Genomic DNA, 25,678 nt, shown 5'->3' with positions numbered 1-25,678 from the left:
GATAACTAGTTGAGAAATCTCAGGCACGAGTGATCTCAAAAACATGAGCGCCAATGTAGAATCATAACAATATTTCACTGATGACAGCAAAGTCTCAGGTTTTGTGTTTTTGATGCTGGGATTCAGGAGGTAGGTCACAAGGATTTTGTGAGACAGACGGCAAGGGGTGTCGCAGTGGACCAGGACGAGACAGTCCAGTTGACAGAGGTGTCATCGGTGGAAGATACATCTGTTCTCAATCAGGCAGAGGAAAAAGAGGCAGTTTAAAAGTCTCCAGGAAAGCATGCAATTCACTAGGGTAGCGCAATGTGGCCACAGTCGAGCCATGTCGGGCAATGAGGGAGAAGGGGAATCCCCAGCAATAAACAATTTTGGAATTCTGCAGCATGAGAAGGGGACGTAGAGTCGCTCTGAGACGCAGTGTTCCTTGTGAGAGCTCAGGAAAGAAGAGAATTTCAGCCCCATTTAATTTGATAGCGGCGTACTCAGCAGATAACATCCTGGAGTCATTTATGATCCAGGCTTTTAGCTTTGAGGGCTCTATGCTCCCTATCCAATTCCAGAAGCGTATCAGATGGTTTTTGAAAAACTTCACTAAATAGTCTCTGCAGAGTTCCAGGGATCTCTTGAGGTAGCACAGTTTCAGGAAGACCCTTGATCCTAATGTTGTTCCTCCTGTTGCGGTTATCCAGATCGTCAATATGAGCCATAGTGGAGGCTTGCCATGAATGATGGATACATGTTGTAGACTGAAGGTCGGCAATCTGGGTAGTAACAGATGAGTGGAAATGTTCCAGATCTTGAACTCTTTGCTTCAGTTGATTGACATCAGTTCGGACTGGCCTAAGATCATTTTTCCAAGCTGTTTTGAGATCTGTAGCAAGAGTGAGTAAGTCCATCTTAGTGGGAAGGAGAGCTAAAAGCACTTGCAGCTCCGGATGGTTACGTAAGGTAGGCACAGCTTTTTCAGGTGACAGCAATGGAGGAGCTGGAGCAGAGAGAGAATCTAGTGTGACAGCTTGTGCAGGAGCTGTAGGTGTACGGTGAAGGGATTGTCTGTGAGATTCTGGGCCACTTACCCTAGATTCTTCTGATGAGGAATAATTTGAACTGTGACTTCCAGAGGGGGTTTGATTCAAGGGCATTTTGAAGAGTTTCTTCTTCGCAGGGGGACTGGCTCCCCAATATTCAGGCGGGATATGATCATCTGACGAATCGCCACTAGAAGTGGACGCACCTGAGTCCATATGTACCGCAGAGACAGTAGCGACCATATAAGGAGAGTAGAGATATGGAGACATGGAAGAAATCTGTTTAAGATTAGGATTATGGTGCTTGGTGGTATTGTGAGTGAGATGCTGAGCCGGATCCTGATGCACAGCAGTGGCTGCAGGCAAAGGCTGTGAGATTGTTGGAGCAGAAGCAGTCTCAGAGCCTGTGGGACAGTGCTGCTGCTGGATAGAGGGACAAGCTTCTTGCAGAGTCCTGGTAAGTTGGTTATTAGGTGCAGATGAGGGCTGTAAGGAGGAAGAACAGGCATCGGGACCTCCAATTGCCTCCTTTAACATTATATTCTGTCCTCTTTGTGGAAGCTGCAGCTCAGTGACAGCTGCTGGAGGAGAGGAGGACATGAGCACCTAGGGCACTGTCTGCTGGGAGCTGTTGGGGGCAGCTGAGGTATGTGCTGAGATCCCCTGGTCACATTATGAAGGGAGGGAGTGTGGTATACTTGCAGTGGGGTTCCCTGGGTGGGCCGCTTCAGGTCCCCAGCCGTTCAGTGGTGGTGTATGAGCTCCGGGCGCCGCCATTATGCACTAAGCTCACCATACCACCATGGGAGCCGTACGGTGAAGGGCCCGATGCATTTGCGGCCCATTCTGCGCTTCTCAGCAATGCTTTGCGCTGATTCCTGAGTGCCGGAGGCAAGTTTCTCTTTCTTTTTATACTTGTTCCTCCCACCAATTATTTAGAAAAAAGCCCTAAAAGCAGTGGCCAGGCCGGAGCTCTCAGAACATGCAGCCGTCTGCCAGCGTTCCAAGCCATGCCCCATAGGGGGACAATTATCATTGTTGTCTTTGGAAAGTTAGTTTTAACTCCTTAAGGATGCAGGGCGTACCTGTACACCCTGAGTCCACTCCCTTTCGGCCCCGCATCATAATGGGTCGGGCCCGTCCTCTAACAATGGCCAGGGCCCGTGTCTAATAGCGCGCAGCACTGATCGTAATGCCGCACGCTATTAACCCTTTAGTCGCGGCGTTCAAAGTTTATCACCACATCTAAAGTGAAACTAAACTGCTGCCGGTTAGCTCAGGGGGCTGTTCGAGATCGCTGCAGCGAAATCATGGTGTCCTGAACAGCTGTAGGACACAGGGAGGGTCCCCTTACCCGCCTCCTGGTGTCCGATTACCGAATGACTGCTCAGTGCCTGAGATCCAGGCATGAGCAATCAAGTGGCAGAATCATCCATCAATGGTTTCCTATGTCAGTGTGTGCAGTGTTATAGCCCCCTATGGAGGCTATAACACTGCAAAAAAAAGATAATTTAACCCCTTTAAAAGTTTGAATCACCCCCCTTTTCCCATTTAAAAAAAAACCTGTGTAAATAAACATATGTGGTATCGCTACATGTGGAAATGTCCAAAATATAAAAAGATATTGTTATTTAAACCGCATGGTCAAAATAGCGTATTTTTGTTCACTCTTTATATCATGAAAAAATGAATAAAAAGCAATCAAAAAGTCTAATCAATAGGTACCGCCAAAAACTTCAGAACATGGCACAAAAAATTTGCCCTCACACCGCCCCTTACATGGAAAAATAAATGAGTTATAGCTTCAGAAGATAACAATTTTAAACGTATAAATTTTCCTGCATGTAGTTATGATTTTTTCCAGAAGTACGGAAAAATCTAACGTATATACGTAGGGTATCATTTTAACCATATGTACCTACAGAATAAAGATAAGGTATCAATCTTGCACTACGTAGAAACAGAAGCCCCCAAAAGTTACGAAATTGCATTTTTCTTCAATTTTGTCGCACTATAATTTTTTTCCATTCTGCCGTAGACTTTTGGGTAAAATGACTGATGTCATTACAAAGTGGAATTGGTAGTGCAAAAATAAGCCATCATATGGATTTTCTAGTGCAAAATTTAAAGGGTTATGATTTTTAAAAGGTAAGAAGGAAAAAACGAAAGAGCAAAAATGGAAAAAATGCAATGATAAATCTCCCCCATAATTTATAGACATTAAAGGGGTACTTCGGTGTAATTTTTTTTTTTTTTAAATCAACTGGTGCCAGAAAGTTAAATAGATTTGTAAATGACTTCACAAATTACTTACTATTTAAAAATCTTAATCATTCCAGTATTTATCAGCTGCTGTATGATACAGAGGAAGTTCTTTTCCTTTTTGAATTTATTTTCTGTCTGACTAAAGGGCTCTCTGCTGCCACCTCTGTTCATGTAAGGAACTGTCCAGAGCAGGAGAGGTTTGCTATAGGGATTTTCTCCTGCTCTGGACAGTTCCTGACATGGACAGAGGTGTCAGCAGAGAACACTGTGGTCAGACAGAAAATAAATTCAAAAAAGAAAAGATCTTCCTCTGGATGATACAGCTGCTGATAAGAACTGGAAGGATTAAGATTTTCAAATAGAAGTAATTTACAAATCTATTTAACTTTCTGGCACCAGTTGATAAAAAATAAAAAAATAGTTCTTCCACTGGAGTACCACTTTAATTTAAAAAAGCTTAAACAATCTACTAGTGTAGAGTGTTTTTATTCAACCTATTAGTTACTACCAGGCACTGCCCATTTACCTATTGCCATAAATTTTGCCATAACCTTTACGTTAACCTTGCCTTAAGAACTGCTAAGAAGTCCATAGATAAACTCCTAGGTGACCTAACCTTGTCATACAGGGATTAAGGGCACTTAGACTGTGTTATACACAAGTTTCTTGGCTATTGCTGAAGTACAGATTCAACCAATACTAGTTTGGTCAGAACCAGGGAGGAGATTTATCAAAACGTGAAGAAAAGTGTTGCAGTTGCCCATAGCAACCAATTAGATGGCTTCTTTTTTAGAGGCCTTTTAAAAAAAAAAAATGATTGGTTGCTCTTTCACTTTTCCCCTACACAGGTTTTAAAAAATCCTCTCCTAGAACTCAGTTGCACAAGCAAAATGAAAACTGTTGTGAAATAGTCACAAATGTTCACAAATTACATTTGATATGCTCAATCTTGTAGGCACATTGCGGGAACACTGCAAGTATGTCTGAATACCTTTTGCTTGTATTTATTCTTATTGACACATATGTGACGTAGTACATACGTGACGCAGTGTTTTTAACCTGTCTGCAACAAAGAAGGTTTTGAAGAGTGCCGGATTGCAACGTGTATCTTGTACCTTTCATAGTGAAAAGTTCGTGCACCGCACCCTTTGAGGAGCTGGATTCATCCGTGGTTTCTTGATACACACACACATATATATATATATATATATATATATATATATATATATTGTGACACTGTGGCAAGGGAAGGGTATATTTCCCTAGCTAACCCTGGAGAAACCTCCACCTGTAGCCTAATTAATGAGGTAGCAGAAAGGGGAAGTGTGTTTAAAAGGAAGTCAGACAGGATAGTTGGTGCTCTCCCCAGAAGACAGCAAGGTAGCTGTAGGGGGAGGCAGGTGTCCTGGTGAGGAACACACAGCCCGAGCTGTGATTGGCCCCAAGAGTGATGTGGATGATACACAGCAAGAGGTTACAAACGCTGTGTGTGAACAGTGAGTAGAAGGTGCCACGAGGCATAAGTTTAACTGGCCGGGAAAAGCCCACCAGTTGATCGTCAGGACATGCTGGATTGTTTAGTTAGTGACTAGAATGTCTAGGGTTTTGTTTTTTCCTATCTTATGTTTTTATTTATCCTGCAACCTGTCTAATAAAGCTGGCGAGGGGCCGGACTTGCATAAAGTACTGTTGTTTGTCTGCTGATTGAAGTGGAAATATGTCTTGTGGCGGTGTCAAGGATGATCCCGGAGCTATCCCCAGGGAGAAATCCTTACAATGTATAAAAAAAAAAATATATATATATATATATATATATATATATATATATATATATAGTCATGGCCGTAAATGTTGGCACCCCTGAAATTTTTCAAGAAGATGAATTATTTCTCACAGAAAAGGATTGCAGTAACACATGTTTTGCTATACACATTTATACCCTTTGTGTGTATTGGAACCAAACCAAAAAGGGAGGAAAAGAAGCTAATTGGACATAATGTCCCGCCAAACTCCAAAAAGGGGCAGGACAAATTATTGGCACCCATACCTTAATATGTGGTTGCACACCCTTTGGAAAAAATTAACTGAAATCAGTCGCTTCGTACAACCATCAATAAGCTTCTTACACCTCTCAGCTGGAATTTTGGACCACTCTTCCTTTGCAAACTGCTCCAGGTCTCTCTTATTGGAAGGGCGCCTTTTCCCAACAGCAATTTTAAGATCGCTCCACAGGTGTTCAATGGGATTTAGATCTGGACTCATTGCTGACCACTTCAGAACTCTCCAGGGCTTTGTTGCCATCCATTTCTGGGTGCTTTTTGATATATGTTTGTGGTCATTGTCCTGCTGGAAGACCCAAAATCTCAGACGCAGACCCAGCTTTCTGACACTGGGCTGTACAGTGCAACCCAAAATTCATTTAAATGTTGACGAATAGTTTGCGCGAACACTGATGCTCCCTGAGCCTGCAGGACAGATTGAATATCTTTGGAACTTGTTTGGGGCTGCTTATCCACCATATGGACTATCCTGTGTTGAAATCAATTTTCATCAATTTTTCTCTTCTGTCCACGCCCAGGGAGATTAGCTACAGTGCCATGGGTTGCAAACTTCTTGATAATGTTGCGCACTGTGGACAAAGGCAAATCTAGATCTCTGGAGATGGACTTGTAACCTTGAGATTGTTGATATTTTTCCACAATTTTGGTTCTCAAGTCCTTAGACAGTTCTCTTCTCCTCGTTCTGTTGTCCATGCTTAGTGTGGCACACACAGACACACAATGCAAAGACTAAATGAAATTCTCTCCTTTTTATCTGCTTTCAGGTGTGATTTTTATATTTCCCACACCTGTTACTTGCCTCAGGCGAGTTTAAAGGAGCATCACATGCTTGAAACAATCTTATTTTTCCACAATTTTGAAAGGGTGCCAATAATTTTGTTCAGCCCATTTTTGGAGTTTGGTGTGACATTATATCCAATTTGCTTTTTTCCCTCCCTTTTTTGGTTTATTTCCAATACACACACAAAGGGAATAAACATGTGTATAGCAAAACGTGTTTCTGCAATCCTTTTCTGTGAGAAATACTTTATTTTCTAGAAAAATTTCAGGGGTGCCAACATTTACGGCCATGACTATATATATATATATATATATATATATATATATATATATATGCAAAAACGGTTAAAGTGGAGTAAAGTATACATCCTATGTCCGTGTGCACTTTAATCCCTTTACGCCATAGCGCCACAGAGGCCACAATAAAAATTCTTTAACAGGGCTTACACAGCATGCAGTATGTGTAGATTATACTACAGGTACTTGCATTTTCTAATGCAGGAGAGGGTCTTGTGGGCTTCTTTTTGGATAATCCGTCTGCTCCAGATCATGCATCAAGCTGCAGATGCAATTTGGTGAAGGGGCAACAATCCCAATAATGTCAGTGTTTTATCTTTTACCTTTTCATGATTTACAAACGTATGCATTTTATCTTTTTTTTCGTACATTCCAAGGGTCCAGGAAGGAGTGCTGAGCGACTTAAGAGAAAAAATATGGAGAAAAAAAATGTGGACATGCCTAGTTCCTTGATGCCTTTAGAAATGTAAGGTTGCAGCAGTTTAACAGCTTGAGACCACCCTCTGGGGACACAGAACAGACAAAAAAGATCAATTGTATAAGTTTATGAATCATTAAAATGTAAAACACTGGGACAGTTGGGTTTGTTGTCCTTTAACCCATACAATATGTATCTGCAGCTTAGCTTGATGACTGATTCCCTTTAAGGTGCGCATACACCTTCAATAGTTGTTGACCAAACATTCATGTGTTCTGCATGGGAAGAGGGGATGTATTTTGCCAGACAGTTTTGGTGGTGGCTTATCTCTCCGAGAACAAATGTGTAGAGCAGTTGAAATCCAGCATGTCTGATCCTTCTGTGCATCATCATCTGTCGAGGCAGGGTCAGTAAGCCTCCATACACATTAGAGAGTTGGCCAGTTGGACATTAGTCTTCCAGGGCCGTGTACTTCCGCATCTCCTATAAGTAACTTTGCATGGGGTTGTTTGGAATAAGTAATTTAGTAAAAAGGTTAGTATGAAAAGAGCTAAAAAGGAACCTTTGGAAGTTTTTTGTCCCTATACATCAATTGGTAGGACACAACATCTCCATCCCCAAACTCCAATATGCGTTCTGGTAACATGTTATGTACATTACAAATATTGATATGGATTTTGTAATCTGTGGATCCTTTTGGGGTGAAAGGAAGAAGGCCTATATCCATCCTTTCAGACTCATGTCAAATATTCAGTGGATCCCTGAGAAAGGGGATGGAAGACATGGCCTGTAAAATCAATGAACCATATGCTTACACATTGATGTGAATGAACTGGACTTATTAATTTTGGGTGGAGGGTGGCAGATGTCGGATGAATATGTTCCCCTTTATTAAACTCATTAGCCTGGGCCCCTAGACAGGTATAGGTTACAACTGACAATCTATTAGCAGGTTCTTTTCATCTAAACCATTGGAGAGTTTAGTTCAAAGAAAATCAAGCAATAGTCTTTTGAGCCTTTGGCTGATAGTAAGAGGCACGATCATGTCATAGTATGTTAATCTTTAGCTCAGATTTTGCCAGCGCCTGGAATGCTCCCATTGTAATAAATAATCCCGGATATCCATCACTTCACAGTTACAGTAGGTGGCTAACTTTATGTTGGCAAATAAAACTGTGAGTACAGCGAAGTGTACAGTGAAGTCTGCTCATTTTTACTATGTAGGCTCCAGATATGTTTAACATGAACATTGACTGCACTTTAAACCAAAGGTTATGGCTTTCATAAAACCATGCCATTCTAAAACCAGTTCTTGTGGAATCACAATTTTACTTGTCTAAAAGTTCGGCTGTACATGTCCATCTACTTCACTTCTGGGAGCCTGAATCATGCCGGCATCTTTTATGGTTTAGAGAACATATTTATTTCAGTATTCTTGGGGGTTTGGGGCCGAAAAGGAAGGTTTATACCAAAACCTTTAGTAGTTTAGTGCAAAGTGGAGGGTAAATGCCACCATTTCTCATGGTCTAGTTAATAAAATGGGTTTAAAGGTTAATGAGACATTAGTTAGTAGTAAAATCCCTGGTGGTCTAGGGAACAAAAAAGGTAATGACAAAATCCCTGGTGGTCTAAAGCAGTACAACCATGAATGGATTATACCTGGGGTCTGTATATTACATTCCTCTACAGTGAAGTACTGGCTTAAACAGGAGGCGGAATGCTGATTGTTCTGCTTCTTGTTATTTCAATGCACTGGACATAGTGATCAAAACAAAAAGAAGATAGAGAGAATAAAGCAGCTGAAACTGGACAGTGATACTTAATGCTATGCCTGGTAGCAAAATTGAGAGATCAGGTTTGTGCCAGGGCAGACTTTTCATTAGTGGGGGAGTTTTTTAAGCCTCATGGCTTCTATCCATAACAAAGCTATAAGGTCTATGACAAGGCTATTAAGCCCAATGGTAGAGCCACTGATAAATTCGCACAAACTTTTGGAAAGTAACATAGTAACATAGTTCATAAGGTTGAAAAAAGACCAGAGTCCATCAAGTTCAACCTATAACCCTAATGAGACAAAAAAAAAAAACTCCTACTCGAGGTAAAAATTCCTTCCCGACTCCAAATATGGCAGTCTTGAATAAATCCCTTGATCATCGTTCTGTCCCTATAAATCTAGTATACATAACTGGCGATGTTATTATTCTCCAAAAATGCATCCAGACCTCTTTTGAATTCTTTTACAGAGTTCACCATGACCACCTTCTCGGGGAGAGAATTCCACAGTCTCACTGCTCTTACCGTAAAGAACCTGAGAATATTTCCAATAATAAAATTAAACTACTAATGTTAATATTAACAGCATCCAAATGTTTAATAGCCAAATGGTGGAGAAGAACTGATATCCCTTCTCTTCAAGCATTGATTGATAGAATATGGGAGATAAGAAGGATGGAATACCTATCTGCCCTTATAGCTAATAAGCTACCTATATTCCACAATATTTGGTGCCATGGGACTCATTGGAAGCTATTCAACCTTCCTAGTCGTCCTCATCCTCAGGTGAACCCAGACTGTGATCCTCATTCTCCCATTTTCTAATTTCTCATTCCCTTCTTTTCATATTTTCTCTTTACACTTCTATGTCCTCTCCTCCTTCTCTAACCTATGTGATGTACCTCTTTATTTTTTTTACTCCTTTATTATTTTGTTTAATTTATTTTATGTCTAATATGATAATGCATTAGATCCAGATGGTCACTGATTATAACTATAAACCTAGTTTGCTATATTTACAATGTTCTGATAGGTTTTACTACTAGAATAAAGTCTTTTTACCTGACAATCCATATTATTTTTGTTGTAAAAATTTTGTATGATGGATCTTAACCATTCTGCCTACTTTTGCATTGCAGATGATTTTGTATTATTGTACTTTTTCTATGTTGTTTGATATGTGTAAAATGTCTTAAAAATTTAACATAAATAAACAGTTATTTTAAAAAAAGAACCCCCATCTGTGCTGGTGTAGAAACCTTCTTTCCTCTAAACATAGAGGATGCCCCCTTGTTATAGATACAGTCCTGGATATAAATAAATCATGGGAGAGATCTCTGTATGGTCCCCTGATATATTTATACATAGTTATATAGAAGTAGAATCATCTTCATCACTTCCTACCTATGAAATGGGGATATAGCTATATATGGTCACATCTTTTGTCAATTGGGCTATAAGATTTTTAAAATTAGTAGCTATTAATTGGTCGGGTGAGCTGGTTAGAACAATTCCTAGATACAGGATTTGTGTATTAGACCAGGCAAAGGAGAACATTTGTTGAGACTAGTTTCTAGGGGACCAGGGATATTTAATGCCCAAATAGTTGATTTATAACATTTAATTCACAATAACTTTCTGCACTAAGGCCACTATTATATTCATAGTTGCTGGTAGGGAGACCACTGGGTTAACCCAATGGATTCTAATGAATGTAATTGACTGATACTGGGGCCCAACAAGTTCCAGTATTTTTGACAGCAAGAATATCGACACAGACTTTCTGTAGCTAGGAACATTCCAATCTGCAATAGCTGAAGAAGGCTGAATTGGGAATTCAATGAGGTTCAGCAGGATGATGAAGCTTATAACTACCTAATATATAGATTGGTATATTGACTTTGTACATATCCCAGTATGTCTGCCATATGCTGTGATCATGTGAGTGTTCAGGAAGTTTGAAGAAATATCTTCGCTATCATCTCTGTGTGTGTCAAACTGTGATCAGGATGAATTTGAAAGGGCCAAGAGTAAAAAGCCTTTTAAACACTTTCCAAAATTATGAAATTCCCCCCAACCTCCCACTCATTTTCTGCAATAGTGAAATCAGATAAGAAGGGTCTAGGCAGTACTTAGAATTGCTCCTTTGTATCATCAATTGATTTTTGTCTTCCATTTGTCATCTATTCCCTCAAAGGAAAAACTCCTCCATAGAAAGACAATAATAGCTTTACGACTTCATGGGGGTCTACACTTGAAATTACATCCACATTATCTTTCTCATCTTTCTCATTGTTACTCCTCACTTATTTTCCTTCCTAAGCTATAAAATGTTCTAGAAATGAGTCAATTAAACCCTATAGGGAACATCATTCTTGTGTGTATACAGATCTTTGATATATCTAGTAGGGCATTGTCAATAGAAAGTGTATTGTGCATTCTTAGATTCTTCAACACGTCATTCATTCAACAAATACTATGTTTTAGAACCTCCTTTGTCTAACCATCTGAATTCCTCTGAGACCCTCTATATCAGTCATGGTGAACCTTTTGAGCCCGAGTGCCCAAACTGTAATGCACGCCAACTTTTTTTCCCTGAAAGTGCCCTCAAATAGAAACCATCCCCAGTCTGTGATGTTTCTCCCCCCCCCCCCCTTATCCCCAGCCCATGCAGTATGTCCCCCTTCACACATAGAAATCATTAGGCAGGGGAGATGAGGAGCTGTGTACGTCCTCTCTCCCCTGCTCTGCCTTCTGTCTGCCTTGCAGATCTGCATCCTCCGGGAGGGGGAGATGAGGGGGCGTGGCTTGGGGCGTGGCTTATTTCTCCTGTGCAGATCTGGGTCCTCTACCTTCGCTCTCCCCCAGCTCAAGCTTTGGAAACCTTTGGAGAGCTGAATGGAGGAGCGGTCGCAAGTCTTCACAGGTCGCACGGCGAACTATGGCCCGTGCCCACGCATGCTATAGGTTCCCCATCACTGCTCTATATTGACTAATATAACCACAATTTCTGATGCTCAAATGTAGAACATTATAAATGCATACAGGATTAAGAAAAAGTAAATAAACCCTTTGTGCTAAAAAAAAATTGTTTATCTCATCTTAAATAGTACATTTTCCCTATAAGTATTGGGTGGTCTTGGGAAAACTTAAAGGGATATTTACACAATTAAAAGTTATCCCCTATCCATAGAATAGGGGATAACTAGGTGACCAGTAGAGGTCTGACCTCTGGGACCCATGACAATCACTAGATTATAGGAGAAATGTTCCCTGCAATGATAAGTGTGGACTGTGCCTGCACGGCCAGCACTCTGTTAATTGTCTATGCAGCAGTGCTCGGCAAAGTTTTATTAGCCAAACATGAAGTATAGTGGAGGGAGCAACATGGTTTGGGGCCGCTTTGCTGTCTCAGTACCTGGATACCTTGTCATCATTGAGGAAACGGTCATAGCGGGGTGTGATGAGGGCAGATGTTGTTACCCTAGGGGCAGATGGCATTAACACCTTGTATTCAGGACATCAGGGCGTGGTTTAGCCTCAAACCACCCGCTGGATCCTGGGCTAGGCACAGGGGCAATAAATGCTCTGACGCCAAGTTACGGACAACAGTAGCTTTACTGAAGGTAGACAGTTGGTAAAGTCTATAGAGTTCAGCCAGGGCCCACAGAGGTGACCAGTGACGCAGAAACCTTAAGGGCTTGCTGGGACTTGTAGTAGGACTGGACAATTGATTGCACACCACGCTGACTTGACAGATGACAGGGATTGACTTTACTTGAATTGATGGTGACTTCAAGCCTCCAACACTCTGGACACACACACTAGGCACGACTGCACTGGACCTCAGCAAAGACTTGTAAGGAAAAGAGGAAAGAGAGAGAAGGTAGCTTCACCCAGGGTTTATATGGGGGAGACTTGCAGGGAGCCCATATGTCACCCCTGGGATCACCTGGTCACTGATACCTCCTGGGTAACAATCACATGACATATCTCTTAAAGATACAACACATTTTATAACACTACACTGCAGAAAATATGTATAGGGGGGAAACAGGTGCAAGCGGCCCTGGGGACACTAAAGGAGGCTGCCTGACAGGGCAGCAAGGGTACGGGGTAGCATCTCCTGTACTGGGCCACCACAGAACAATGAATCCAAAGTAAGGGCAGCAGTTTATGACCACAAACTATAAAGATGTTGGGTGATGCAACAAGACACAAATAATCTACTTAATAAAAATGTGTTTTGGAAAGTCCCGATCTAAAAGGGGTACTCTGGTGGAAAACATTTTTATTTATTTTTTTTTAAATCAACTGGTGCCAGAAAGTTAAACAGATTTGTAAATTACTTCTATTTAAACATTTAATTCTTCCAGTACTTATCAGCTGCTGTATACTACAGAGGAAGTACCTTTCTTTTTAAATATCTTTTCTTTCTGTCCACGGTGCTCTCTGCTGACACCTCTGTCCATGTCAGGAACTGTTCAAAGCAGAAGAGGTTTGCTATGGGAAATTGTTCCTGCTCTGGACAGTTCCTGACATGGACAGAGGTGTCAGCAGAGAGCACCTGGACAGACAGAAAATAAATTCAAAAAGAAAAGAACTTCCTCTTTATTGTACAGAAGCTGATAAGTACTGTAAGGATTAAGATTTTTAAATAGAAGTAAATTACAAATCTGTTTAACTTTCTGGCACCAGTTGATTTAACAAAATATGTTTTCCACCAAAGTAGCCCTTTAAAGTGTACCAGTCATTAAAAATGTTTTTATATAATGTAGATAATACCATTATATGTATATTTGTAATACACATTGGTTAAAAAATGTGTATATGTTTGGGTAAAAATATTGTCCCTGCAGCTATTGCCTGTGTGTCTCGAGTCCAAACATAGGAAGTGTGGGTGGGACAAGCAGTGCTCTGTGCAGGCTTCTGGCTTGTTAATCATCCTGCTGTGTGAGCCAGAGCATGTCACAGAGCCTGACGGCACAGAGCTCTGCTTGTCCTCACTGCACAGAGCCCTGCTTGTCCTCAGTGCACAGCGGCCTGCTTGTCCTCAGTGTACAGGGCCTTGCTTGTCCTCATTGCACAGAGCCCTGCTTGTCCTCTGTGCACAGAGTCCTGCTTGTCCTCAGTGCCCAGAGCCCTGCTTGTTCTTGGTGCACAAAGCCCTGCTTGTCCTCAGTGCACAGAGCCCTGCTTGTTCTTGGTGCACAGAGACCTGCTTATCCTCAATGTACAGAGCCCTGCTTGTCCTCAGTGTACAGGGCCTTGCTTGTCCTCATTGCACAGAGCCCTGCTTGTATTCTGTGCACAGAGTCCTACTTGTCCTCAGTGCACAGAGCCCTGCTTGTTCTCAGTGCACAGAGCCCTGCTTGTCCTCAGTGCACAGAGCCCTGCTTGTTCTTGGTGCACAGAGCCCTGCTTGTCCTCAGTGTACAGAGCCCTGCTTGTCCTCAGTGTACAGAGCCCTGCTTGTCCTCAATGTACAGAGCCCTGCTTGTCCTCAGTGCACAGAGCCCTGTTTGTCCTCAGTATACAGAGCCCTGCTTGTCCTTGGTGAACAGAGCCCTGCTTGCCCTCGCTGTACAGAGCCCTGCTTGTCCTTGGTGCACAGAGCCCTGCTTGCCCTCACTGCACAGAGCCCTTCTTGTCCTCAGTGCACAGAGCCCTGTTTGTCCTCAGTGCACAGAGCCCTGCTTGTCCTCAATGCACAGTGTCCTGCTTGTCCTCAGTGTACAGGGCCTTGCTTGTCCTCATTGCACAGAGCCCTGCTTGTATACTGTGCACAGAGTCCTACTTGTCCTCAGTGCACAGAGCCCTGCTTGTTCTCAGTGCACAGAGCCCTGCTTGTCCTCAGTGCACAGAGCCCTGCTTGTTCTTAGTGCACAGAGCCCTGCTTGTCCTCAGTGTACAGAGCCCTGCTTGTCCTCAGTGTACAGAGCCCTGCTTGTCCTCAATGTACAGAGCCCTGCTTGTCCTCAGTGCACAGAGCCCTGTTTGTCCTCAGTATACAGAGCCCTGCTTGTCCTTGGTGAACAGAGCCCTGCTTGCCCTCGCTGCACAGAGCCCTGCTTGTCCTTAGTGCACAGAGCCCTGCTTGCCCTCACTGCACAGAGCCCTGCTTTTCCTCAGTGCACAGAGCCCTGCTTGTCCTCAGTGCACAGAGCCCTGCTTGTCCTCACTGCACAGAGCCCTGCTTGTCCTAAGTGTACAGAGTCCTGCTTGTACTTAGTACACAGAGTCCTGCTTGTCTACTCACACTTTGCAGGGACAAAAATATACACATTTTTTTAATACATATAATGGTATTATCTACATTATATAAAAAGTTTTTGGTAACCACAAGTACACTTTAACCCTATTGCACTTAGGTATGACCTGAAAAGGGTTCTATACTCAAGACATTGCAGAAATATTGATGAAATAAAACACATTTGCAAGCTGGAAGTGTACAAAAGTGTACAAAATTCCCCAATGATTTTCTTCCTTTGCAGCTACAGGAATTGTTTGGTGGAGGTGACTGCTGCTACAGGTTATTACATTGATGGGTTCATTTATGGTTAATCCCTGCATTATGGTTGTTTACTCAACATGCTCAATAAAAGACATAGGCCCAGATTTATCAAACTGTGTGGGAGTGAAAAAGTGGCTGGATTTTCCCACAGCGACCAATCACAGCTCAGCTTTCACTTTACCAGAGCTCGTTAGTTGAGCTGTGATTGGTTGCTGTGGGAAAATCCCTCTATGTATTTTCTCTCACAGTTTGATAAATCTCCCCTATAAATGTTACAGGTGTGTGTTATCAGTTGAGATAGTTAGTTTTTCTTGCCTATAATTGTGATTCCCATAGATGCACAGCAAGCTTTTTGGTTTCTGTTACTTTAAGTGGTACACAAACATAATCATGGCAGTCTGTAGAGGAGGTACATAGTTTAGAGCTTTTTTCATCACTTGGTGGGCACTGATCAGTTGCAGGACACTTTAGTTAACCAAGTTATGTCAAAATGACAGTCAAAATGACTGCCAAACCTTCCGTGCCACTATGATGGATTTAAGGAAGGCACCAGTCACTTGTATACTATGCCCCAGAGCCTCCAAAGGTGTCTGTGACTGATGCATGACCCATTTTTATGGGCTCCACTCTTTCTCAGGCTTCAGTAACTCAGTTGACTTCTTTCTTTTTGTATCCCACTGGCATGATACTCAATGCTGTTTAGGCCCAGACCTCCACTTTCACTCAAAACTTTAGTCTTTCTTAAGGGATAACTGCGCACACAGTGCCCTGAGGGTCCAAAAACAGATGGCTATATAAATGTACCACTCTCCCACCTGCAGGTGTTGCAAAACATCACTTCCGTCACCACAACATCCATCATCCAGTCAGACACAGGGCATCAATAATGACTCCCACTGAATGTCACTTTCTCTTTTTGTGGAATGACATTCAGGAATACAATTAATAGTATCAACTAATGGTGACACTGATGAAACATTAGCTCCCGTTACACAAGCTGCTATTCAGTGTCTAAAGTATTTAACAGGTTCTGCAAACCAAAGTCAACATAGAGTATATGTCCCCAGCTTTATGTGTACTATCTAAAAAACAGCTTTTTCAATCTCCTGCAGTATTCTGCCATTCAGGAGTCTAATAAGGCTGGGGAAGTACTGTGAGCCCTGTGGTAAGACTCCTGAATGACACAATACAATACTTGTGTGACAACTGGTACTTCTCTTCATGTATCCAATATGACCACCTCACCATACAGATTAGTGGTACTGTAAGCCCTGGACTGTGTACTGCCTTCCTAGGAGTCTGAGCATATGAATATATTTAAGGGTCTGGGCATATGAATTTATTTGGGGGTCTGGGGATATTCATTTTTTAGGGGTCTGGGGATATTCATTTTTTAGGGGTCTGGGGATATTCATTTATTTGGAGGTCTGAGAATATGAATATATTAGGGGTCTGAGGATATGAACTTATTTGGGGGTCTAGGGATATGAATGTATTAGGAGTCTGGGGATACGGATGCATTTAGAAGTCGGGTGATATTAAAGGGGTACTCCACTGGCCAGTGGCCAGTTACGAACGCTGTGTGCGTGCTGCGAGGTTGGCCACGCCCTTGTGATGTCAGGCCATGCCCTCTCAATGCATGTCTATGTGAGGAGGCGTGGCGGCCACCATGCACCCTCCAACTGATTTGCATTGAGGGCGTGGCTTGACATCACAAGGGGGCGTGGTCGACCCGCAGCGTGCGCACAGCATTCGGACCTAAATGTTGTCTGGGAATATGAATGTATTTGTGAGTCTGGGCATATGAATTTATTTAGTGGTCTGGGGATATGAATGTATTTAGGGGTTTTGGGATTTGAATTTATGTGTGTTCCTTTAGACTGAGATGAATGTAGAAGTGAGGGGCCAAAAGTGTTTCAGCAGCAAACTCTGAAGTCGTGATGGAGGTCTGGGCCAGATGGTGAAATAAAAAAAGGAAAGATGAATGACTCTGATCAGAGAAGACATCACCTGTGAGTCATTGGATTCTTGCGGTGCTGTCAACTCTGCTGACCTGTCTGTTATAGTAAATAATAGTATTACGCATGAGATAATAATTCTGGAGCATCTTTAGGCCAGTGCGCACATCATCGTTTGGCTCCGTTCAGGGTGTGTTAAAACAGAAGTACATGAGTGGAGAAAAAATACTGCAAGCCGAACCTGCAGAACAACAGACACCAGACTGAAAACCATGCGGATCCCATATAAGTCAATGGGATCTATCAGGACCGTTGGTGTCTGTTGAGACACGTAGCTTCCAGCTCCCAAACCCAGATATGCACGTAGCCTTAGTTAGAACTCTGTGTTGTGCTCTTCCTTTTTAATTCCTTCTAGAAATGTAATACTAAGGCATGGCATACAAGGAGACTGTGACACTGCAACACATTTATTTTGCAAAATGGGGTTGGGATGTGTATGTGGGCCGGTGGGCTTTGTGTCCCATGACTGCTTTTAAGTCCCTGCCTGGCTCTGCAGGGGGGGACTACATAGAATTTAGGAATGGTATATAACACATTACACTGTATGTATGCAGTTATTTCTGTATAGTTAAACCTTATTTGCAAATATAATATAAACTATTAGTCTGTGATTTTACTACTATGTCATATTTTCTTTTTTTCTTTACAGGGGGCCTCTTCCCAAACCAGCAATCGCAGGAACATGCCGCCTTTCGTTTTGCGTTATCTCAGTTGGTGGAACCCCCAAAGCTGTTGCCCCAAATTGATATTGTGAACATCAGTGACAGTTTTGAAATGACCTACACCTGTAAGTACTGGAGAAATGGTTCTAAGCTGATTTGCATCATATATTGTTTTAGCGCAATTCATTCACCATGTATTAGCAGTTCTGTGGAGTACAAGACTTGCAAATCCTTTTAGCTGTTTTCTGTAGCAGAACGCAAGACGCTTATCTTAATTAAAAAGTATTTACTAAAAGTCTCTTGGCTGAAAAGATAATGGAAAAGCAGTAGAAAAAAAATGTTCAGTGTTTATCCACAGGAAAAGGCTAATTAATGTTAAAGGTAGAAGAAACGCCATAGAGAAGCTGCTTTTTTTTTAATTTAAAGTTGCTGTGATTCACAAATTAATTTAAATGTGATATTATTCTTATTGCCAATTGTTCTGTGGATCATTGGGCATCATCATATAATTCCAAAAGGTATTTATGGTTTTTCATCCAATTTTTTTTTATTGCTCCAGTGTATCTAAAATGAAAAGTGAAGAAAATTTGCAAATAATCTTCCTAAAAAATATCACTTCTACTATGCAGACCTATGTGTCTCCAAGGTATCAGACTACAAACAAACCCTGTGTAGTCTGATCGTACAGTCATACTTCCTTGTATGGTCCTACTGTTAACTTAAATGGCCACTGTCAGATCCAAAAACTTTTTATATGTTGTTACTAATGAAAATGAAAGACCTTTTTAAAGGGGTACTACGGCGCTAAGACATCTTATCCACTATCCTAGGGGCGGGACCCCCGTGATCTTGCATGCAGCACCCCATTACAATCAGTCGCCGGAGCATGTTCGCTCCGGGTTTGATTACTGGCGATCACGGGGCCAGAGCATTGTGATGTCATGGCTCCGCCCCCATGTGACATCACACTCCGCCCCCTCAATGCAAGCCTATGGGAGGAGGCGTGACAGCTGTCATGCCCCCTCCCATAGGCTTACATTGAGGGGTGGAGCGTGACGTCACACGGGGGGGGGGGGGGGTAGGGGATAAGGGATAGGGGATAAGATGTCTTAGCACCGGAGTACCCTTTTAATATGGTTGTTGAAAATCCTACCACTTGGGGTCCCTGAAAACGGCCCCTGAAAATCCTACCACTAGGGGCCTTTAACCAGTGCGGCACCAGCATCAGCTTGTCCATCAGATGACTTATGGACAAGGCTGCATGAGCAGGCGCACCAATGACCTCCCACCACCACAAGGGAAGGATTACCTGAGAGTATTTCTAGCACTGTGAACTAATAAAAAATAGGTATTTTTATAATGCATATAGGTGATAGAAGCAAAAAAAATAAAAAACATAATGAGTCAGTATTAGATACTGAGTACACTTTCCAACTCAAATAGTTATCCCCTATTCACAAGAAAGTGGATAACAAGCTGATTAGTTGGGGCCCTGAGAACACAGAAAAATAGTTTTATTCATTCTCTATGGGTCTACCAAACATTGACAACTGAGCTTGGCAACGTACAGAAGCCCCATTAAGAAGGAATTGAGTGCTAGGAATTATTTTTCTCAGTTTTGGGGATCTGTGGGGTCCTAACACTCCAACCCTAACCAATAAGAAATAATTAGTGTTGCTCGCGAATATTCACAATAAAAATTTTATTCACGAATATCACATATTCGCGAATTCGCGAATATTCGCGAATTCACGAATATTTGCGAATATAGCACCATATATTCTTAATTACGAATATTCGTTTTTTTTTTTTTTTTAACAGTACACATCACAGTGATCATTCCTCTCTGCTTCCAGCTTGTGTGGTTTAAAGACTCTAATACTACTGTGTGAGACTGCCGTGTGAATTTTCGCATATGCGAAAATTTGCATATACAAATTTTCGCATAAGCGAACTTTAGCTCATGCTCATTTTTATATATGTTAATTTTTGCATACGCGAATTTTCGCATATGCGAAAATAAAACGTGAATATTATGAATATGCGAATTTAGCGAATATATGATGAATATTCGTCCATATATTCGTGAAATATCGTGAATTCGAATATGGCCTATGCCGCTCAACACTAGAAATAATGTGTTTATAGTCTGTTACCATGGATAGACATAGAGGAATTGCAGACAGAACATGGTAAAATATAATTGTAATTTAAATAAACTGGAACACTATAAAAGGTTGTGAATGTGGATATGGCCTTTAAATGCAAGAGCAACCTGAATGTATAATAGGATTCTATGATGATCCATAGCAAAAAAAGTTTTATGTGGATAAATATACAGTGAAGCACTGGGGCCGAGGTAACAAATTATACAACTATGTATCGGTAAGAGTATTAGTGAACAGTAAGAAATTAGTTCAGGGACTAATGCCCGACACATACTGACAAGACAGATAAAGTCATAGGAGTCATGCAAACAGGCATAAGGCTCACTCTACTCTACTTCTTGAATAATGGAGAAATAGCTGTCTGCCATGCCAACAGTCTAGCTTATAACCAGTTTGATGGAGAAATGGAGTTCATAGCTTGGCAGCTACCTCTATTGTTACTTAAAGGGGTTGTCTCAAGATGAAAGGTTATTCTGTAAGAATCAGTGAGGGTCTGACCGCTGGGACCCCCACCCATCTGAACAAGTGAGAAAAAGTGTCCCCCATATGAATAAAGTGCAGCACATGTGTCTGTGTGGCAAGTGCTCCATTTATTATTTTGAGGTCTTCCAGACATTGCCAAGCTCAGTACTTAGTTAGGGGTTAGATTTTGATCTTGGAACAACCCCTTTAACAGAGAGGTTAAACTTGTTTTAAACCCACTGCTCTGCCAATGAACCAACAACTATGGACTTATTACCTATTAGATATAGGGTGCCTCAGTGCTTACTAATCTTCCCATTATGGCCTTATTATATGAATGTGTGGGATTTCTGTTAGGCCTCAATTCTTTTGGTAAGATGGCGAATGTTGCTTATGCTTGGAGTCTCCAATAACTGGTAGGATACCTTATTGTTTTATATTTTAAGTAATTTGAAAAACGAAAATGTCAATATTCAGAATTTCTGTAATTTTCTTTGTCACAGTTTATTGGACAGGTTATGATTTGAAAGTCAAACAGCTCTATATGGCCGGCTTTGTATCATAGAATCCTTTCTCTCAATACCCCTTGTTGGTTTTTATTCTTCTTTTGGGCTTATTTATAAACTAGAACATTACTTGTGTGCTTATGCCAAATGCCTGTGTAATCTCTCAGCCTCTTTCTCTGGATAATTACAGTGTGCTCCGGGCTCACAACAGGAGTCTTTTCATTGGCTCGAAAGGCCAGTAGGAACTGCTAAAAATGTGAGCTATTTGTGGCCTATTCTCTACCATAATAATATAGCATCCTACACACTTTATGTTTTTGAATTCCTTGCTCATTGTCTGAAGTTGGCTGAAAGACAAATTAACACTTGTTTAGAGAGCCCAAGCGACTGGTGTGCAAGGCTCGGGATGTGGCATTATGCAGAATTATATTAAAATGCAACCTTAAGAGCGTGACATAATTTAAAGGTAATGTTCACTTTTGGTTTTTCCCACACAATTAAGGTAAAAAATTTAGACAATTCCACACTCGTATATATGTGTATATATATATATATATATATATATATATATATATGTACTGTATTATGATCGGTATAGTCTATAGGGAGTAGACCTATTTGGGAATATTAGCATCATGGCTTCCACTTAAAAAACATGTAATTGGGCATGCAGCATGGTACTGGGGAGGCTCAGTCTCCCACTTATTAAGCATTAATAAAGGATGGGCCATCAGTGTTGAAATCCCAGAAAACCCTCTTAAATGGAAACTGACACTAACCTTAATATACAGGTAGATATTGCTGGTGACCATGTTTTTAACGCTTCTTGCCGGGGAAAGCTGTTCAGGAGATATTTGTCTTGTTGCTAACGTGGTAATTTCTTCTAAAGTACTAGAGGTTGATTTTGCTGTATGTGCACAGCTTTATCCGCCCACTCTGGTGATAACCCGCTCCCTTCTGCCGATAACCTGTCCCCCTTGATACGCAAGCTGAGGAAGAGGTGACAAATATTTATGGAGGGGGCAGGGTTATCATTTGGGGGCAGGATTATCACTGGAGCCAGCGAGAGAAAGCATGGAACATACAGCAGCAGACCGTCTCCAGTGCAGTTAAAGAGGTACGCCAGTGGAAAAAAAAACATTTTTCAAATCAACTGATGCCAGAAAGTTAAACAGATTTGTAGATTACTTTTATTTAAAAATTCAGCTGCTGTATGCACCAGAGGAAGTTGAGTTGTTATTTTCTGTCTGACCACAGTGCTCTCTGCTGACACCTCTGTCCATGTCAGAAACTGGAGCAGGAGGGGTTTGCTATAGGATTTGCTCTTACTGGAGAGTTCCAGACATTGACAGAGATGTCAGCAGATAGCACTGTGGTCAGGCAGAAAAGAACAACTCAACTTAATCTATAGTATATAGCAGCTGAAAAGTACTGTAAGGATTAAGATGTTTTAATAGAAGTAATTTACAAATCTAACCAACAAAATGTAGACCTATGTCAATGTCTCCTGCGGGGTGCACATACAAATGTATGAAGTATCAATATAAGATAAATAAAAGAGCATGTACGTGCACTCACCACTCAGTGGAGACAGTAGCGTCTGGAAGTCCGGTAACGGGGTGCCGGGTCACGGCACAGGCGCAGGTGTGTGGCACTGGGAGGCCTCCGAGCGCCACACACCTGCGCCTATGCTGTGACCCAGCATCCCGTTACGGAACTTCCAGATGCTACTGTCTACGCTGAGCGGTGAGTGCACGTACGTGCTCTTTTATTTATCTTAATTTACAAATCTGTTGAACTTTCTGGAGTCAGTTGATATGGAAAAAAAAATAGTTTTCCACCGGAGTACCCCTTTAAGAAGAAAACACCATACTAGCACCAAGATGAATGGCTGCACCATTTTTCACCCAGTAAAAAGTGTTAGAAACAAGGTCACCTGCACTATGTACCTGCATATTCAGGTTAGTGTAGTTGACCATGCTGTAAGTTCCCATTTAAACCTGACATATCCCTGCATCATTATCCAACTTTCAGCAGCCACTAGAACTTTTCATCCCATGTCCTATAGTTACATCACAATGAATTACCATAAACATGTTCTTTTGAAGGATTTTTAATTCCTAGAGTCACCAGACCTTTAACTATCCTTATTACCACTACAGCAGTGCAATGGAAAAAAAAAAATAATTTTTCAATTATTCGTCTCCATCCTTAAATTCCCACAGAGATGTTGCTCTGATGCCTTCCATAGAAAAAGCTCATTACACTTAAAGGGTATTAAAAGACGAATATAATGAGGTTAGATTACTTATTACTTTGCAGTGTTCAAATGAAACAAATGATCTAAGAAAAGGGGGATGGCGGAGAAGTCTGGGAAATACGATTTGCATGCAGACAATCCAATCATGTCAGTGTAATAAGGAGAGATAGAATGGTTCGCATTAGGGTTGTGTGGAGGTTCTTTATTAAAATGGTCTAAATTACAATAACATAACAAAAAATGGAAAAACAACCTGAAAATGTACATGTCTTAAAAGGTTTCAATTCTATGGCATTGCCATCGTCATATTAAATGACAGAATTCCTTATGGTGTGTCTTTTGGGCATTCCGTCACCCCCACAATATGGTATATAGTCATGCACCACCATACATGGAAAAAATATTATACTGTACAATACCTAAATAGCATTGCCAAACTAAGAAAAGTATGTACCACTAAAGGGGTTGTCCAGAGGTTTTTATTTGATTCAATAGTGCTCAAATTGGGCTGAAAAGTAAGTAAGTGTTCACAGCCCCCACCACTTCAGTTCTGATCCCATCCCATCCTGGCTGCTCACCACTTTGTGGTCTTCGATCAACACAAGGACCTTCTTGCTCGCTCAGCCAATCACTACTGATGGGGGAGCTCACTCATGTACCCAGCCTTTGGCTGAGCAGGCATGACTAGGTGGTTTACAGTGATCAGTAATCAGGCCATGTGCATGACCCCTTAGATATCTACAGTATGTATTATTGTAAAAACAAACATTATTCTTATGTAGTGGTTCTTTAAGGAGGAGCAATTCCTGAACATAGCAGAGTTCTGGTCTTGTTCCATGAAATTAGATTATTTCGGCCTTAGGGACATAATTAATATCCATGGGCATTTCATTAACGGAGAATGATGAATGTTTTCGAGTATGTTGATATGCCTTCTACTAACTAGGCCTCAAAACAAAATTGTTCTATTTTCAACCAGTCATACCTGCCTATATTTCTAAAATTACATTTATGCTGAGCACTAAACCAGAGGAATTAGCCCTCATTCACACTCGCACATTTGGTCAGTATTCTGTATCAATTTTTTTTTTCTTGGGAACCTGTCACATTAAAAATTCCAGAGGAGCTGATCCCATGGTGAGCTGAAAATATGTCACAAAAAATCTGGCCTGGTTCTCTTTACAAAAACAATTATGGATATCAAATACTTAACAAATATTGTGTGTACTGTACATTTGAACTAGGATAGGAATATGCAAAGAATCCCTCTTAAAAAAGGGAGAGAGGTGGCACTATGGCAGCCCTGAAAGTCATTGCTGTGCCCCTATCGGAGCCTTTAAACATGACTGTGGATTATCAGCCAAGCCAGAATCTCTCCTAGAAGGAAAATAAAGTGCAGAGAGTGCCCCGGGGACTTGTGGTATCTTGTAGGCCATGTTGTGCTCTACTGTGTAAAATAGGTGGCACCAGGGAGCAAGTTCTCTTCCTTCTGGAGGAGGGCTCTTTTGCATAATTTTTTCCCAGTGCAACTTTGCATGGTCTATAAAACTCCTTAAGGAGAACCTTTGCTTTTTTTTTTTTTATACTTGGGGAATCATGGAGAGGTAGTTGTTGGTAAGTAAGAAGTCAGCCAAAAACTATATCATATGTATGGCCATCTTTAAGGGTTTTCAGGCACTACAATACATCATCGATCTAAGTGCCCCAAGAAAGCCATGCTTGACACTCCCGCCAATCTGCTGTTAAAAGGGGCTGAAACACTTATTTACCAGGCACATAGCAGCTATGTCAAATATTGCAACAAAGTTTAATTTACCTTAATAGGGTGAAGCTGTAGAGAATTGTAATATCAGGCAGGGCCATTACTAGAAGTAGGTATCTGTGCCTGATAAATACTTTATTGGCATGGGTGCCTAGATCTTGACCCCCACCGATCTAATATCAAAAGGATAGGTCATCAATTTAGGCTTTTAGATACCCTATAAGATTACGGTTTTACCAATCTCTTTATTTCAGTTCAAAAGACTAATATAATTCATTTTTTCTTGTTATTAACCTTTTTAAGTCACCTATAATGTCCTTCAGTGGTCAAGATGTCTATAAAATTCCCTTCCCCTATGATTACTATTTTAGCTTCAGTTCTGAAAACTATGGGATACATTTACTTTAGTAGTGTCATTTTTATATTCTGGTTTTAATAGAACCTGTCATCCTTTTTATGCTGCCCAAATCATTGGGGTGTTTCCCTTTTTCCTAGATCTCTCCCTATACCTAAACAGGGAGAGATCTATCAAGGCTGGTGGGGCAGGAAGAAGCTGCTAGGGATCCCCTATATAACTGATGCTTTTGGCAGCATGAAATTGATGTCAGGTTCCCTTTAAGTGCACCTTCATTTTTCTAGTATGTTAAATTTTTTCAATTGTGGTGCCCATTTATTTGGGGGGTGTGGTGGTGGTTGTGGAGG

General features: G+C 41.3%; 1 protein-coding gene across 4 annotated transcripts in view; it reads left to right on the top strand.

Annotated features, from left to right (window-relative positions):
* The window catches only part of GRIA1 (glutamate ionotropic receptor AMPA type subunit 1), a 310,401-nt gene that overhangs the window by 31,068 nt on the left and 253,655 nt on the right, over positions 1-25,678 (top strand). For all 4 annotated transcript variants that reach the window (XM_056516840.1, XM_056516836.1, XM_056516838.1 and 1 more), the window contains exon 2: positions 17,806-17,943. In XM_056516840.1, coding sequence (XP_056372815.1) covers positions 17,806-17,943 — 138 coding nt within the window. The remainder of the gene's footprint in view (positions 1-17,805; positions 17,944-25,678) is intronic.

This window comes from Hyla sarda, chromosome 4 (assembly GCF_029499605.1).
Source record: "Hyla sarda isolate aHylSar1 chromosome 4, aHylSar1.hap1, whole genome shotgun sequence".
NCBI lineage: Eukaryota > Metazoa > Chordata > Amphibia > Anura > Hylidae > Hyla > Hyla sarda.
This window is presented reverse-complemented; position numbering and strand designations above follow the sequence as displayed.